We start from the raw sequence: 17,231 nt of genomic DNA, 5'->3' as shown, positions 1-17,231 counted from the left end.
AAAAAAAAAAAAACTGTTCCATTTATAGATGGAGTTAATAGGTATTCAGTGCCACTCAATTGTCCTACCAGTGGCTGAACGGTTAAAACATGCTAAATTCTGATATTGCGTTTTTATTTGCCTCGTTTGGCTTTTGTCACATTAATTTCAGATGGAATTCCTTAAAATGTGAGGGCTTACCGGCAGCCAAAAGGTAAAGTTATAATTTATTAGGTAACTATATGTAGTTATACATAACTTATTCAACAACTAAAATTAAAATTTAATTCCCTGCAAAATTTGCTGCGAAGAATTTTCTTAAAAATTTCACTTCACGATAGTTTTGTCAATTTGTAATGGATACAGAATACTAACAGTAAACGCGTAAGGAAATATGCCTTGATTATTATTATAATTTTTATTAAATTCTTTCATAATTATTAGAAAGCAAACAACCTATCAAAAAGGAAGGAAATATTAATTTTATACGAAATTAACTCGTTGCATTCACTTCTACTAAACTATATTTCATGGAGTTGAGCATATGTTGTTATTGGTAGTTGGTAGTATTAAAATCTTTGATTTCGTTTTGGGATAAAATTACCATAAAAACATGTTCTTCAAAGACATTCATCTCTAGTTATGAAATAAAATTTAATTGTAAAATTTAAATGCTTGGTAAGTTCTATTTTTCTTGAAAATCAGAAAGAATTTTACAGTATTTGTATATAAACAATAAAAATATTTATATGCAGCAGTAATAATAGTCTAATAATAGCAGAAGCAACTTTTTGCTTTAAATATAGCAGAAGTTATTTTTCAGCACGAAGATTAATTCTACATTTCAAACCAATGTCGAAACATTATCTTTTGATATTTCAGATGTGAATGAATGCGCCGTAGGAAATGGCGGCTGTGAGCAAATTTGCACAGACACAATTGGAAGTTACGAGTGTTGGTAACGATGGTCTCTCTCTTCTTCCTGACGGTCATAGTTGCAGTAATGGTAAGCGACTCCGAAGGTATATTGAAAGTTTTCTCACAGTATTTTCAAACTCTGATAATCTATCTAGAGAAACGATATTACTTTAATGAGCAGAAAGATTATTATTTGGAACAGAAGATTTTTAAGTTAATTCAAAACCCTTCTGTTTTCATTATATGCAGGGTTAATAATCCCGATTAATTCATCCCATTTTTAAAACAATCCCGGTTAATTCACCCCATTTTTAAAACAATCCTGATTAATTCATCACATTTTTATACAAGATACCATGATGTGATAAGAATAGTATTTTTTTCCATATGCAAAAGACTTTGAATTTAATATTCAGGCGAAGAAAAATAGTTATTAAGCACAGAGTAGGAGATTGTCAAATGACAAACATTTTCTACACCAGATAGTTAATACGCAGAGCGGAATTGAAATTTTTGCTGCTTCGGGTGGCAAATGTGCCACAGAAGAAATATATGAGCGTCATCTTTCACGAGTTTTGAAAACTTTAAAACTGTAAATGGTATTATTACAATATCAGTTTAAAACATTTTGACGAAAAAGTTCTAAATTAGCCTTTTAATATTTCAAAGTAAGTGATTTTTTAAATTTGAACTAAAACAAAATATCGCGCAACTCTTAGTCAGTTCTACTAAGTTACACGCATTGTCAAAAGTTGCATTTACAAGGAAACGATTTACCTTATAAGGTGTTTTTTCCGTCTTCTAAGCATGCTTTCCTAGTGTAGCGGTATGCACGCTGGGCGCGTATTTCAAAGGTCTGTGATTCGATTCCCGGCGAAGGCGTTACTCATTTTTCATTTCTCCTGCTTAAAAAAATTTCTGTTCTGAATGAAATAAAGCACTGTTAGATATGTTCACTGATACAAATACTGTTCTTCATAGATATGCAATGATTCAAATTTGCCATTCACCCACGCAAATAACGTGAAAAAGACTGGCTTATTGGCATATCTGAAATATTTTGAAAAGCTGTTCTGATGGGCTTAATGTTTATTTTGAAAAGTGTTGCTGTGCTGAAACTATTGGTTTGAAATGCACTATGAAATTAGTTTGACAGAGATCTAATCCGTTAGACGCTTTTTCGAGTCTGTTCGTATCTTCTTACCTTAGGAAGCCAGATGATCCTTTCCTAGTACGTCAACCCCACATCTTTCTCGCGGGTGTTATTGTCGGATATTGCTGGAGATACTGGATGCAGTAAGATATGCATTTATGGATATGCGAGGTATGGGACAGCTCCCTAGATAACAATAAGGAAAGACAGAAAGATGATTCAGCTTCAGAGAATTACACGATCTGCTACAATGTCGGATATTCAGCACACAATGACTTGCTCTCTATAACATCCTGTAGGTGCCGGTAACATCAGTAGATGGCTAAACGTCTTTGGTTGCAGGCATACAGATCATTATGATGGTAGCCTCTAATGTCACAACAGTCATCAGACGCAATGTCTAATGTCACCAAAGACAGCACTGGTGCTGAGAAACAAAATAATGAAACTATTAACACTCATATGATTGTCTCGGTGACGTCTTATATAATAATACTTTTATCAAGACCTGTATTAGTATTCGCAGAAATGCAACTCTTTATGGAAGTTCTAGCTATGAGAGGAGTCTTGTGTTTCACGTTGTAATTAAAAACTGACAATCAGAAGGATTTTGAATGCAGTGAAATAAAAAATCTGATGTGTACATCACATGACTTCCTTATACTCTATATTAAATTATACGCAGTTTTTCCTGCATTTCATTTAAACGTATTTCCTCGAATTTCATTAGAAATATATTTCTCAATTAATTCAGTTCTCACTTCGCGACAAGGCAAAAATACGTGAAACCTCAAAATACCTTTATTAAAAATTGAAAAATATAGAAAAATATAAAACACCAAATACTTGATAATTAAAAAATTTTTTTTTGCAATTCAAATTAGACTTTATACCCCAAAACAATCAATTCGGCCAGCAGGCAGGAAGACGGATTTTTTGGTGCACAAAACTGAAAGTTTTCTTTTGGTCTCAGTCGGCGAAAAGACAGTGAAGGTGCAGAAACTGAATTCACTTTTCTGCTAAGTTTCAAATGTAAAAAAAAAAAAAAAAAAAAAAAAAAAAAAAAAAATATGGGTGCTATGGTAAAAAAAGTTAGGCTTAGTCGCACTTGAACAACTTTTAAATTGTTGATAATTGTACACTCAGATTAATTAAGGCATAAAAACTTTGATCGGAAGATAAGACCAACATAATTCAATCACTTTTAAAGCAAAAAATGCACAACATATAAGAATTAAAAAACTGAGCTCAAGGAGCCGAGGAACTGATTGGATGTATTATATATATATAGATATATGTATATATTAATTATATATATAGATATATGTATATATTAATTATATATATATAAAGATATATATATAATTTTGGTGAGGCCAATCGAAACCAAAAAGGGAGGTGCACAACTACATGCTAGTCCTATATACAAATTTCAACGTTCGGAGATTTTGCGTTATGAGCGATAAATGCATACGTACGTACGTACAGACGTCTCGAAAAAAAATCTTCTTTGAATCCATTTCAAATCGAATCCCGCGAACGGGCTGGCTGCATGGGCGTTTTCGTGGTTTTCCCCTTGTGTAACGTGTATACGAGCCAGTTTCCCTTAGAAAGTCCTCCACGAAAGGCATCCCCCCTTTAGGCAGATAGCCCTCGTGTGCTTTGACATAATTAAATACACACACACACACACACACACAAATCCTTTTTGCAAACCGTTTTGGGAAAAAGAGTCCTTTAGTCTGTTTTTATATACAATCTTCATGCAACAACATCGTTAAATTGCATTCGATAGAGGACAAAATGGATATTTTCATTGAAATATGACACCCAAAAATTTTCGCGATTACAATACTTCCTTTACTTCGCATAAGGAAATAAAAAAGCTTCATTTTATACAACGGTAGGAAATGAAATAGATATTATCTCGAAACTTTATGATTAGATTGATTTCAAACATGCACTTTTGAGAAATTAATTATGCCATAACAAATATTATGTTCGTCCATTTTGCAGAAACATTGTCGACCGAATATTTTATGTCATACTTGATGTTGCGATGACTGTAATTTTTAGCCAATAATGAATGCAGATGCAGAGCATGTAATTACCATTGAATTTTTGAAAACAACTCGTGCTTTTTCTGTTTAAAGTGGCATGGGACGAAAGCGTATAAAACATTACTTAGTGTACTAGTATGATAAAGGCAGTGCTGCTACCATAACGTACTGGAAAGCTTGTCAAGTATATGGGCATGACACAGTTGACGATATATTTTGAGCGTTCAGATATGCAGCATTAACACACTTCGAGAAAGTTGTAACAAATGCCTTCTGCGAATGGAAATACTCGTTTTGGCATACAGTACAACAGTCAAAAGACGAATCCAGGTGTTTGAGTTCAATAGAATATTTCATTAATGAGTTCTACTCCAGTTTTCTGTTGTATAAGAGGAGAGAGTTGGTATCTGTGTGTTTGTTTTTTCCCTACTCTTTTTTGAACTCTGTATTTAAAATCCAAAACTACGATTTCTATAATGAGTTCCGAAAGGAAATGAAAAAAAATACTATGCCTTAAATCCAGTGTGAAAGAGCTGCGTTCCATAATGCAGATGTTACGCGTTATGCATTAAAAATGGAAAATATTTCAAAAAGGTGTATTAAACACATGGTTAGGTGCAAGATATTGATCTGATAAGGGTTACTCGTACCTAATCATAAAATAAATACTAAAATCTAACATCAAATGGGAAAGCCGGCATTTCAACAGTTAAGATTTCTCAATCGCCGAGGCTTAATTTCATCTACAGAGCTCATGCTAATATAATCATTTGCAAAACAAAAACGTCATGCATTTTGGTTGTTAAATATTATTTCATACTATACATCTTTTCGACTATCTATTTCATACCATGCATCTTTTTGATTATCTATTTCATACCATGCATGTACCGAATTTTCACTTTTCCGTGAAGTTTATAGAGACATCAGGAAGCAGGAAATATGAAAAATTAGCAACGCTTTCGCCAGGAATCGAACCGGGGACCTCTGGAATAGGCGCCCAGCGTACAGACCTCCACACCACGAAAGCATGCCAAGAAGGCGGGAGAAATACCTTATAATTTACAGAGTACTTTCATCTTCGAAGTCTCTGATAATGCGGGGAATGTAAAAAGAGCATTATAACATTTTTTTGAAATGAAAACAGAGCTAGTTATGGGTTTGGAATTAAGCTACTGTTCAGATGCATGGTAAAAGCAGTACAAAATGAAGGGCAATTATGTAAAATCCTAAGCACTTTTATTATTATTATTTTATTATTTTTGCTTATCGATTTTTTTTTGCTTCGTTAAAAATGAGTAGAACATAAAAAAAAACTGCAGTAGTATACCAGTAATAGTTCACAAGAAGGAACATCATTATTTTGAAACTAAACGAATATCGAAATTCTGGCATTATCGTGTAATTCAACTAACAATAACAATAAACAATAAATATCGATTAATAATAGCTTCAGCTCAAAATCGAGAGCATGCCAATCAATCCTATTTCCTAAATAGAATCCGATACGCCTTTATATTAGAGAAAACTGCGATAAAGAAAATCAAGCAGAGAATTGTGAAAAATGTATTCGATACATAATTTAATTTCTATAATCTCACCTATCAAAATTTAATAATTACGTTGGTCCAGACGTTTTAAAAGTGTAACTTTAAACATGTCCTAAGACCTTTTTATTTTTGACAGATAATTGTATGCGTAATGTGACGTCAGACAAAGGCGTTATCAGAACTCCAGGATATCCAAATGATTATCCGGTGAACAAGAAATGCATATGGAAGTTTGAGACTTCTCCAGGACACAAAATCAAGCTGGTAAGAATATATAAGCTTAACTATATGTAATAATATATTTGGAAAACCCTGCGCATTACTAGGTATTAGCAAATAAGCTCAGTATATTTTATTTCATTCAAGTTGAAATTTGTAATTTAGATTCACCAACTTAAATTTAGTTTTAAATTTAATCGATGTTAAGTCTTGATACTTAAAAATTGAGAAAATCATCTTCTTTCATTGTCGGAGATACGTTAAACATAAAACAAAATTGTGCATTATCATAAATTAATTTCAGCAAAAGCTTGCAATTAAATGGCTTCTCCGCCACATCCATACCGGTAGACGAAAGACAATTGAATTCGAAAAAATATACAGGGTGGTCCAAGATAAACCCAATTCGAAGCAAGTGAAGAACGCATGAACTGTTATACAAGTTGATGAAAGAGAAGGTCACGCAGATATTCTGACACAAGATAGGACTTAGATGGCATAACTTTTTTTTTTCCCCCATATTTGATTCTACGACTCAAATTGTGCCCACATATGAAATTTTTTAAAATCTAGTAGGATGAATTTACAAATTTATCTTGGCGCGCTTTTCTCAATTTAAGCCAAAAATTGCGAAGTTCTTAATTTACAGCAATCTATTTTTCTTTCTCGTTTCCTTTGCACGAACGGGAAAAAAGGGCATCTGTCATTATTTCAAATAATTTTAACAAAGTAAAGCACATTTGACGTTATTATCGGTTATAACACATGCGCCTAATTTCGAAAGGTGCTAATTTATAAAATCTCGTATATCTTTAGACATGTTTTTGCAGGTATTCCTAGAAATACATTTACTTTGAGAAGATGGCAAAAATTATATAGCTTATTATTCAAAATTTGTTTCGAAAAATTTATAAAAATTGCTAAAAATATAAATTATAAAAACTAATAAAAATAGTTGCGAATTTTATGTGGATTTTACCTAAATTTTGAACTATGAAAGAAGGAATCAACTACGTTTAATAAAAAGAAAAGATATTAATAAATGTATACCATATTGCAATTAACACTGAGGATCTAAAATTTTGAGAGCTAATTTTTTAAAATCTACACATGCGATTTTTAGAAACTTTGGAATTTTGGCATAAGTTGAAATATGGAAAACAATAGGTATATTCAGAAAAAGTCCGATTTTGTGTCAAAATACCTACGTTAGAACAATTGTTACACGTAGATATAATATATATCCTAAGTTGGGCTTTCGAGACACGAAAATACAAGTTAAATTTTCTCAATCGGCCTATCAGAACGGGAGATATAGAGCTGTCCCATTTTTTTGTATGCAAGGTGTACAACATACCTCGCTGCATGACATTTGAAACGCTATTACTTGTTACTAGCTTGAATATGTAAAATTTCGGTTTCTCCTTTCCCATGTACGGTTCAGTTTGTCTTGGGCTTTCTTGTACAGAATAGCATCTATGGTTTGTAAATGAAATCTCAAGGAATCAATAATTCAGTTTTATATAATTAAATGTATGTTATATATAAAAACGTATTAATTAAATTTTTTAATTAAAAATCATCCATCTCCTTTTTAGCGTCAATTCTTAAGCTGAAGGACTTTTCGAAAAAATGTGAAAGACAAATGAATGTCAAATGATTTCGATATGAAAGACAAATGAATAATTTTGCAGTCTGATATAGACTTTTCCATAAATGTTTGTAATTTATAATGATTAACTTCATTTCTTATCTTTTTCGTAGCATATCGTCTTTAATTTACTTTATTATCTATCAGTTTTATTGTACTCTATGTTTAATACGTTTATATACTTGATATAAAATCTGGTAATAAGTTTATGCAATAATGCTATATTATTTATACGCCTGTATCACATTATAAAGTTTTTAAAAGATACGTAAACCTCATTAACGTATAAGTAATGATTAGATGAATTTTAACTCAAAATTTAAATGAACTTGAACTCAACATTTAGATGGTAACGAATATATTTTTGGCATTTTTTATATGATTCTGTATTTTTACAGGTGTTTGAGTTTTTCGACTCAAAAAATCACCTACAATGTGTGTACAGTTACCGCAGACCTTATGATGGAGATTCCCCAATGTCGCTGGTGTTGAACAAATTTTGTAGGGAATATGAGACAACCATATCCCCAGCCAATACTGTATTCGTAACAATTCTATCAGGAAATTATCTACACTCCAGGAACACTCCAGGAATTCTAGTTAGACACTCCACCGGTAGGCTCATTTAGCGCACCCTTTTGCTATGAAATAATAATTTGTTACGCTCAGCATATAGATTCTAAAATGAAATTATTTTGTACAATAAATTCAGCAGATAATCGATAGCAATGCATACTCAGCTTGTACAGACCAGTTTTTTTTTTTTTTTTTTTTAAAGCAGGAGACATGAAAAATGGATAGTGCTCTCGCCGGGACTCGAACCCTGAACATCTCGAATACGCTTCGATTATGCTTCCAATTACATCACGAAGGCATGTGGAAAGGAGGGAGAAAATACCTTATATGCTCCCCCTTAAAAGGTTAAAAGGTGACTGAGGATTAGGTTACTGAGCAGCCAAACCCTGGTGGTGACGAATTATCGTAGAACACCTTTTAGTTCGGACGGCACTGTAGAGTCAATACTTTTTTTTTGAGCCGCCCAGCCAGTACAGGGGTTAATGATGCTGAGACAGGGTTCGAATCCTGGAGAAGGCATGCTTGTAACTGTCCGTCCCCTTAGTAGGAGGCAACGGTGTCCACCTATTTGGTGGAACCATAATGACATGGGCACCAGTTCTGACCCTTGTAGTCGCGCAAAGCTAATGGCATATATATATATATATATATTAAAGCAGGGGACATGAAAAATGAGCAATGCCCTCTCCGGAACTCAACAGCTGGACCTGTCGAACACGCGTTATAATATGCTTAAAATTACACCATGAATGTATGCGGAATCGGGAATCTTAAAGATGTGCTGCCTTTAAATATTTTGAGAATTTGCTGTTCAATTTTATATAGCATAAGTTCGAATAAAACAATATATATTAAACAAAGTTAAAAAGACAAGAAAAGTTTGAAGGTAATTTTATTAAGAACATTGAACATTGAAATTAAACTAAAAAAAGACACACACACACACACACACACACAAAAGAAAAAAAAAAAAAAAAAAAAAGGAAAAAAAAAAAAAAAAAAGATTATATATAATGTTAAAAAAAATCTGAAAGGTTTCAGATTTTAAATTATGTCCAAAGGGGCGATTTTTTAACGTTTTGTGTGTTACCTTTATTTATTAAATATCATGTTCTTTGCACTGAAACCATAAAATTCAGTTCCACAGCAATGTCGCAAAATAATTTTAAAATGAGCAGATTTTTAGGATTTCCGATACACAGTTCCGCGCGCTGGAGATATAAAGTTTTTATTCTCCCGTAGAGAGTGGCCATTGCTCGCTTTGAAATCTTTGAGTTTGTTACTCAAAAATTCTTTAAACGTTTACAAAATATGAAATCTATCATAAAACAAATTCCAAATTTCAAATTTGATCTTCCACATGCCCATATTCGTAGGAGGATTACGTCATTCAAAATTCGATGGATCTATGTACCGTTGTTTTATCACAATGCGAGAAAAAAGCAGATTTTTCATTATTTAATTTCTGCAAACATAATGCAGGAGTCTAAATACTTGGTGGCAACAGTTTGAAAAGTGAAGCGGACATTTATAGTGATTCAACGCAAAATCGCAAAACGAAAACAATAGTCCTTCAGGGACAATAAAGCCCTTTTGGACTAAAAAAAATAAAATATTAAGCGTTTCAGATTTTAAATTACGTCCAGAGGGGCGTTTTTTTAACATTCTGTGCGTTACCTTTATTCATTAAATATCATGTTCTTCGCACTTAAACAATAAAATTCAATTCAAAGAGCAATATCGCAAAATAATTTTAAATTGACCGTATCTTTAGAATTTCGGATACAGAGACTCACGCGTTGCAGTTTAAGTTTTCGTTTGAAGCTAAAATTTATCTTTTTATTTATTTCATGTTTTGGTCTAATTTAGTGAAATTTTTTTGATTAGCAAACTCAGCAACGTGCTGCCATTCCGAAAGCCTAATATTGAAATTTAATGAGAAAACTCATCAATTTTAGAGAAGTGTGATGCCACTTTGCAAAGCGCAATATATTGTCTTTGAAATTTAATCAAAAAATTAGCAATTTTAAAGAGTTTTAAAGTACCAGTGTGTTTCGCGCATCAGTGTGTTACCATTCGAGAAAGCGTAAGATAGTTTTCGTTTAAATTGAATCTGCTAGTTAGTCACTTAAAATTTCATCGATTTGAAAATAATAAAAGTAGTTCATCTTCTTTATTATAAAGTTGACCCGAAAAATTACATTAGCTTGGTTCATTAAAATGTGTTATACACTTTATTTTATAAAAATTGTTTCAGACGGCTGGCTGCGCAAGCATCTAGTAATAATAACTTTTCAAAATTTTCCTCAGTATGATTAAATAAAAATGCATTTAATCCCTGATATGTGTAACCTAACTGAGACACCCGGCTTCGATTGTGCTTCGTGCAGAGTGAAGAGGCTTCATTTAGGGGACGTGGGCACATATTTCGAAATCTCAGTTAGACTCAGTTAGTTAAAACTGATAGAAAAAGCACTTAATTTCTTTAAAAGCTCTATGCTGTTCTAAAGAGTGAACAAACAAGGCCCATTTAGCGTTCTTAGTAAAAATTGAGAGCGAGAACGTAACAAAAGCAAAGTGAACCAGAGTCGGGTGGCGTGATTTCAAAATTGAAACTGTGTTGCAGAAATATCAACATTTACTTATTGTAAGAAACAATCATAATTTCTTTCCTTAGCATGTGTAACTTTCGCTGATAGTGGGAACGCAACAAGGGCGACGGAAACAGAAGATGGGTGACATGAGCGGAATTTCTAATACACTGACTACCAATAAGTATTTGGACACCTGCGATAGAAAGAAAAACTAACTTTATTCAAAATCAATAGTTGGTAGAGCCTCCTGGAGAGGTAATTACAGCGTGGACCCTCCGGGGCATACTTTTCACAAGTCTTTGTATGACAGCTAGTGGTATTTTCTTCCACTCGGCTTGGAGAAGACACAGAAGTTCCTTCACCGATTTTGCACTGGTAGTGCACCCCTGAATTCGGCGATGCAACTCGTCCCAGAGGTTCTCGATAGGGTTCAGGTCTGGACTCTGGGCAAACCAGTCCATTCGATGAACTCCATTGGCACCATACCAAGCCTTGGTTAACGTCAAAACATGACAACTGGCATTGTCGTCCTGAAAGTAACAGGGGTCAAACACTTAAAACCGCCACAACGTAGGAAGCACATTGTCATCCAAAATAGTGTAATAGGCATTGGATTTGAGCTTATCATGAATAGGGACCAAGGGTCCCAGCCCATACCAGGAGAAACACCCCCCAGACCATAATTCCACCTCCTCCGAACTTGACTGTTGGCACAATGAATTCTGGCAGGAGATGTTCTCCAGGTAGACGCCAGACCCAGACTCTGCCATTCACACGGTAAAGGGTGAACCTTGATTCGTCACTCCAAAAAACCCGTTTCCACTAATCTACGGTCCAATTTCGATGTGTTTTGCACCACATTAACCGAGCAGCGCGGATGGACTTTGTGATCAAAGGCTTATGGGCAGCAGCACGACCATGAAAACCAAGCAGATGTGCTTCCTTACGGATGGTATTCATTGAAACAATACTCCCGGATGCCTGTTGAAACTCCTCGCGGATGAGGGCCATTGGTTGGGTGCGGTTCTTCCGAATTTCTCTGGACAGCACTCGTCGGTCTCTATCTCCCAGTTTCGTTGGTCTGCCGACTCGGGGCACATTCCGACAATCACCGCTCACCTTCCACTTCTTAATCACTTAGGCCACTGTCGATTTTGGGTACTTCAGATCGCTAGATATGTCCCTTAAGAATCGGCCACATTTGTGATACCCGATAATTATACCTTTCTCGAAATCAGAGAGCTCCGAACTGCGAGGCATCTTGCATGCGACTAAAGCCCGATGCTGTTTCCTACACGATATATACCGGCGGAGTCTGTGACGTACTTTAGGAGCACAGATATCGTCATTTGCATAGGTGTCCAAATACTTATTGGTAGTCAGTGTATGAACGCCCTATATTTGACCCCTTGAGATGGTTCTTCGAAATCTTACGCAGACAAAAACTTTCCGCTTGTTTTGAAGGTCAAGTGAGTAAAATTTCAACAAGATCAGAATAAAATTGCTGATTTGTGTGAATTACACAATCCAATTAGTAAGCAACAAGAATTGAAATGGATATGCGTTTATCGCTTCAAAACCACTTTTTTACTTCCTTGTACGAAGTGAAAAGAAAGTATTGTAATCGCGAAAAGGCTCAGGCAGCATATTTCAACGAAAATATCCCATTTCGACCTCTTTCAAATGCAATTTAACGATGTATTTCCGTGATATATGTACGTAAGGACAGAATAAAACACTCTTTTCCTCTAAAAAAAATTATAAAACTGCTTTAAAATGAATTCTGAAGAGAATTTTTCGTGGCGTCTGTACGAACGTATGTACGTACGTGCGTACTTACCTATCTCGCATAACTCAAAAACGAGTAGCCTCCGAACGTTGAAATTTTGTATATAAGACTACTATAACATGTAGATGTGCACCTCGTATTTTGGTTTCAATCGGCCGCGCCAAACGTATATAAATATATTTATAAATATATCCACTCTGTTACCCGGCTCAGTGATCTCAGTTTCTTTACTCTTATATGTTTGTAAATTGTACATTTTTTGCTTTAAAAATGATTGAATTATGTTGTTTTTATCTTCCGGTTAAGGGTTTCATGCCTTTAGTAAATCTGTATGCAATATTTTTAGAATTATCAGCAATTTTAAAATTGTTTAAGTGCCTCTAAGCCTAATTTGATGGCGGCCATTGCTCTGGTTTACATTTGAAACAGCTGAGTAGCGGATTTGTTGCCAATCTAGAGAAACTTACTTTCGCAACAACAAAGATAACGCCTTCATTTATTATTTAAATCATGCTTAATCCTTTCTGGAATTTTTTCGAGGAAATAAGTGTTTAAGATTTACTTCGTAATTTTTAAAATAGATATTTTGCGTTTTTATGTATTTTTGACTTCTCGCGAAGTGAGAGGTGAATTAATTGAATGAGAAACACTCAATCGTCTGTGAAAAACTGTTTCTTATTTTGTTTTGTTTTCTTAATTTCTTTTATACATCATTCTAGCCTTAGCCCTCAAAACATTCTAAAATTCCACCTTCCCTGGTTAAGAACCCCTGATATAATTTGTAAATTACTGAGTAACACATGTGATTTATGCATTTTAACGTTCTCATGAATGTCTTGTTATTTTTAGTAAGAAGTTTAAGGTAACGGTACCTGATAGCCAGTTACTTAATAGAAAAATGAAAAATTAGGAATAAAAAGAAAATTGCTTACTATAAATTTTAATAGAAGAACGTTGTAACGGCGTGCTTAAATCTTGAAAACATAGATATGAATAATGTAATTTACAAGTATATAGACTCTGTTGATTGAAAATGTGGATTGACGAGGAAATATCTAGTAATACTCTATAAGAAACTTCATTTTAATTTGCATTTCTTTTAATCTGACTTTAAAAATTCTTAATTATTTTGCTTGTTTTCAGTGTGCGGAGGTATTCTGACGGCTGACAAAAACCTAGGTCATATTTTTTCCCATGCCAGCTATGGTAAACAAAGTTATGACAACCATTCATACGGTTAGACATGGAGGTCGAACTGGGCACGGATGACAGAAAGAGGCAGCTCATTCCATGCTGTTTCAAGTCTATGCCACTTTTCACAAAGTATTAATTGGAAAGGGGTGGCAGGCCAGTCTCCCATGATTAGATGTTTTCAATAGGTGACAGATCTGGAGACCGTTCACGCCAGGGCACCTTATGTATCGAGGAAGGTCAGAACACGACGTGAAACGTGTGATCTTGTATTATCTTGTTGGAAGATGGCATTTGGCAGTTCTCGAAGATAGAGTACAACCACTGGACGTAAGATGTCAGAATTGTACCGATCTGCGTTCTAATTACCACCGATCTGAACTATAGACGTGCGTATCATCTACCCAATGACTGCCCAAACTATCACACCAAGTGCAGGGTCCCTATGCCGATATCGAATGCAAGCAGGCGACGTGGGGTCTTCTCAGAGCCTCCAGAAACGTATATGGCGATCAGAATACCGCACACAGAACCGGGACTCGTCTGAAAAGACACATTGTGCCACTCCTGTATGCAGCTTTACTGTTCGGGACACTAGAGTCGCCGTCTTGCTCTGCTGCATTGTCAGGGGAATCCAAAGTAATGGTCACCGTGCTGATAGTCCACGCTGCTGCAAACGTCGACTCGCTGTACGAGCGGATACTGGGTGTGCTGAAAATATGCCTACTTCCAGACTAATGATCCATGAAGTGGTTGTACGGTTTTGCAGGGCTAACCTCACAATATATATATCCTTTCGGGCGTTAGTCATGGGAAGGCGTTGAGTTCCTGCATAGCGTTCAGTATGACCCTCAGCAACCCACTGATTCCATAATCGCATGACATGGTTGGATGTCGACTAGTACGACGGGCGATATCACGAAAAGATAATTCACACTCTCGATAGGCAACGATCCTGCCTCTATCGAATTCTGACACTTGCTGGTAAGCATTTCTTCTTATTACTCGAGGCATAACACGATATTCTGAGCAAACTCCGACCTCACAAAGCGCTTTACGAAGGAGAAATACACTATACAACATTTCTTTTATGCAGTGCTTCATATGTTATTTCTCCCTCTTGCCTACTCTAAATGTGCTGAAATATTAATCATTTGCATATCCCAGCCTCTTCTCTCTTTCACGTGATTTTGACGTACGTCAGATCATTCCTTCCTCGTAATGGAATTTTAATGGCCAGCAATGTAAGTCGATTATACTCACACTTGAAATTTTACATTTATTGTCGTGGTATACACGATAAGTCAATATTCAAACAAGAGTTCTCAATTCACCACATTCTAGAAACGTGTTGGATAGTTTAATTTTTTCTCTTTGAAGGTATTTCTAAAGTTTCGATATCAAATTAAATAATTGCCAAATTTAATTTGGAATAATTTCCAAGCCAATAGAATTGATTTAAAATGAAATAAAAGCGGATCTTCTTTAAAAATAATAATTACCCCTTCTTAAAATATCTGTTGCTTGCGTTTACATTTAACCCTTGGAATACGCTGGGTTATGGGGCCGAAATCAAGCACAATAACAAATTTCACGTACCAATTGTATTTCTCTGGAAAATATTTTATAATTGTTCCTTTTGATAGGCGTTGGTCATTAAATTTTTAGAATACAAACTGAAGTGTAATGTGACTAAATATATAGTATAGGATGATCAACTGAAAACCGTTTGCAGGCAATACCTGCGAAAGGAAAAAAAAGTGTTTAATCTATGAATGCCGTGATTGTAAACTTTTGAAGAATAGCTATCGAATCATTAACGAATCTTCCCTCAGCATTTGAGTGAACACCTGAGTCGATATTTCTGAGCGTCCTACAAAGTGCTTCAACGCCTTTTTCAGTTGTCTGTAATGGTTCAACACGGGCTTGAACAGGACTCAAATACTACTCACTGTTTCGTTTGCGTCCTTCCATAAACGTCCTTCGCGTGCGTCATTATATACTTCTTTCATCAATTAAATTACTTCGACTAGTTAACAACCCTCCAAGCATTACGTGTTTAGCTCTGAAACTTCAAAGTTAATCAAAATGTTATGAATAAAGGGCATTTTCTTGATTATAATTAAAAAAGGATTCTCTCACTTTGTACCTTGATTCCTATTCTTCCAATTTTCATACAAAGATACATTAAATTCTGACATTAAATTACATACATTAAAGGCGAATACATTAGATGTTGGCAGAAAGTTTCATGTGTAATGAATAAGAAAGCCACTCTTCTGGTCGAAATTTTACGTCGATAACGCTAAGCACTGAGGGAATGATAAGGTAGTATACTGATCTTGTTTGGATGCGTTATGTGTGGTAACTTCCGTCTCTCAACGGTTATTCTTTAAGAGCGGAAAATCATAGCCAAATGAATTATACTGTACAGACTAGGGGTATATCACTCCATGTTCCTTTCGTAACACGATTTTGCAGCTTTGTCAGGGGAATCCAAAGTAATGGTCACCGTGCTGATAGTCCACGCTGCTGCAAACGTCGACTCACTGTACGAGCGGATACTGGGTGTGCTGAAAATATGCCTACTTCCAGACTAATGATCCGTGAAGTGGTTGTACGGTTTTGCAGGGCTAACCTCACAATATATATATCCTTTCGGGCGTTAGTGGGAAGTTAGTCACGAAAGGGTTTTATTTGATCAGCCTAATATTAAAACCGGTAACATTTAATTTAAAGATAACTAAATTTTTCTTTCAGATTCCACCTGAGATACAGTCCACTGCTGATGCCATCTTTGTTAGTTTCCGGTCTGATGATACCCGTTCCGGAAAAGGATTTACTTTGGCTTATTCAGAGATCTTGAATGATTCCTCAAGAAGCATATCTTCCGGAAACCTAAGGTGCACCTACTCAAAACTACTCAATTTTAAGGTTCCGAAAGGGTGTTAAGGAATTTCAATTTGTAATTGTGACAGCTCGTGGAAGTTTCCAGAAATACAAAGATTACCAACGATAATAAAATGTTTTCAGTTATATTGTATTTAAATAATAATAAAAAATCTCTATAAGCCATAGCGAATCTCAAAGATTTCCTGCTATTGTTCTTTCGAGAAATGCATATGTTAACATATATTTTAAGGAAGACAATGTAAGACACTTTCTAAGAAATTTTTTCATTGTTAAGAAAATCTACTCTTGTAAGTTATACAGCATAGTATAACAAACAAAACTTTTATATGAACAAAATTGAAAAATAGAAAGTAAGGAAACCTGTGAACAAAATACTGAAAACTAAATTATGTATAAATTGCAGTATATTTGTTGTGAAGATGTGGATGATACGATGATGTAATAACGAATTTATCCTAATCCTAAAAATTACGTGCCTTTGTTCGAAAATTTCTGCATATTAGTAAAAACCATTATTATGGTTTAGTAGGCTTCGTTGCTTTATTTCTACAAGAAGAACAGTTTGTTGTGCTTTAACTTTCATAACCACTAATTTAAAAATTTCGTGATTTTTTTTAATGCAAGACGCAATTCCTGAA

General features: G+C 34.7%; 1 protein-coding gene across 2 annotated transcripts; it reads left to right on the top strand.

Moving 5' to 3' along the window:
• Positions 1 to 858: 858 nt before the first annotated feature.
• Positions 859 to 16,712, top strand: LOC118183477 (dorsal-ventral patterning protein tolloid-like). Of its 2 annotated transcripts, none has more exons than XM_035353033.2 (3): positions 859 to 985; positions 5,797 to 5,924; positions 16,441 to 16,712. In XM_035353033.2, exons 1-3 carry the CDS (start codon positions 886 to 888, stop codon positions 16,630 to 16,632), a joined length of 420 nt encoding a protein of 139 aa, XP_035208924.2. In that variant the 5' UTR covers positions 859 to 885; the 3' UTR covers positions 16,633 to 16,712. The 2 variants fall into 2 exon arrangements, with proteins under 2 accessions (XP_035208924.2, XP_085682232.1); XM_085826106.1 differs by lacking the exon at positions 16,441 to 16,712 and adding an exon at positions 7,929 to 8,298.
• The last annotated feature ends 519 nt before the right edge of the window (positions 16,713 to 17,231 follow it).

The sequence above is a fragment of the Stegodyphus dumicola genome, chromosome 10 (assembly GCF_044657685.1).
Source record: "Stegodyphus dumicola isolate Sdum_Otavi_A_Nest chromosome 10, ASM4465768v1".
Lineage (NCBI taxonomy): Eukaryota > Metazoa > Arthropoda > Arachnida > Araneae > Eresidae > Stegodyphus > Stegodyphus dumicola.
The sequence above is the reverse complement of the archived record's forward strand: the minus strand, read 5'-3'. Positions and strand labels throughout refer to the sequence as shown.

Bases quoted from the DNA above. Each gene is read 5' to 3' on its own strand.
- LOC118183477 (XM_085826106.1), top strand. From the start codon at position 886: ATGGCGGCTGTGAGCAAATTTGCACAGACACAATTGGAAGTTACGAGT. The intron at 986-5,796 runs GTAAGCGACTCC...TATTTTTGACAG, and splicing joins CGGTCATAGTTGCAGTAATG to ATAATTGTATGCGTAATGTG. The intron at 5,925-7,928 runs GTAAGAATATAT...GTATTTTTACAG, and splicing joins CAGGACACAAAATCAAGCTG to GTGTTTGAGTTTTTCGACTC.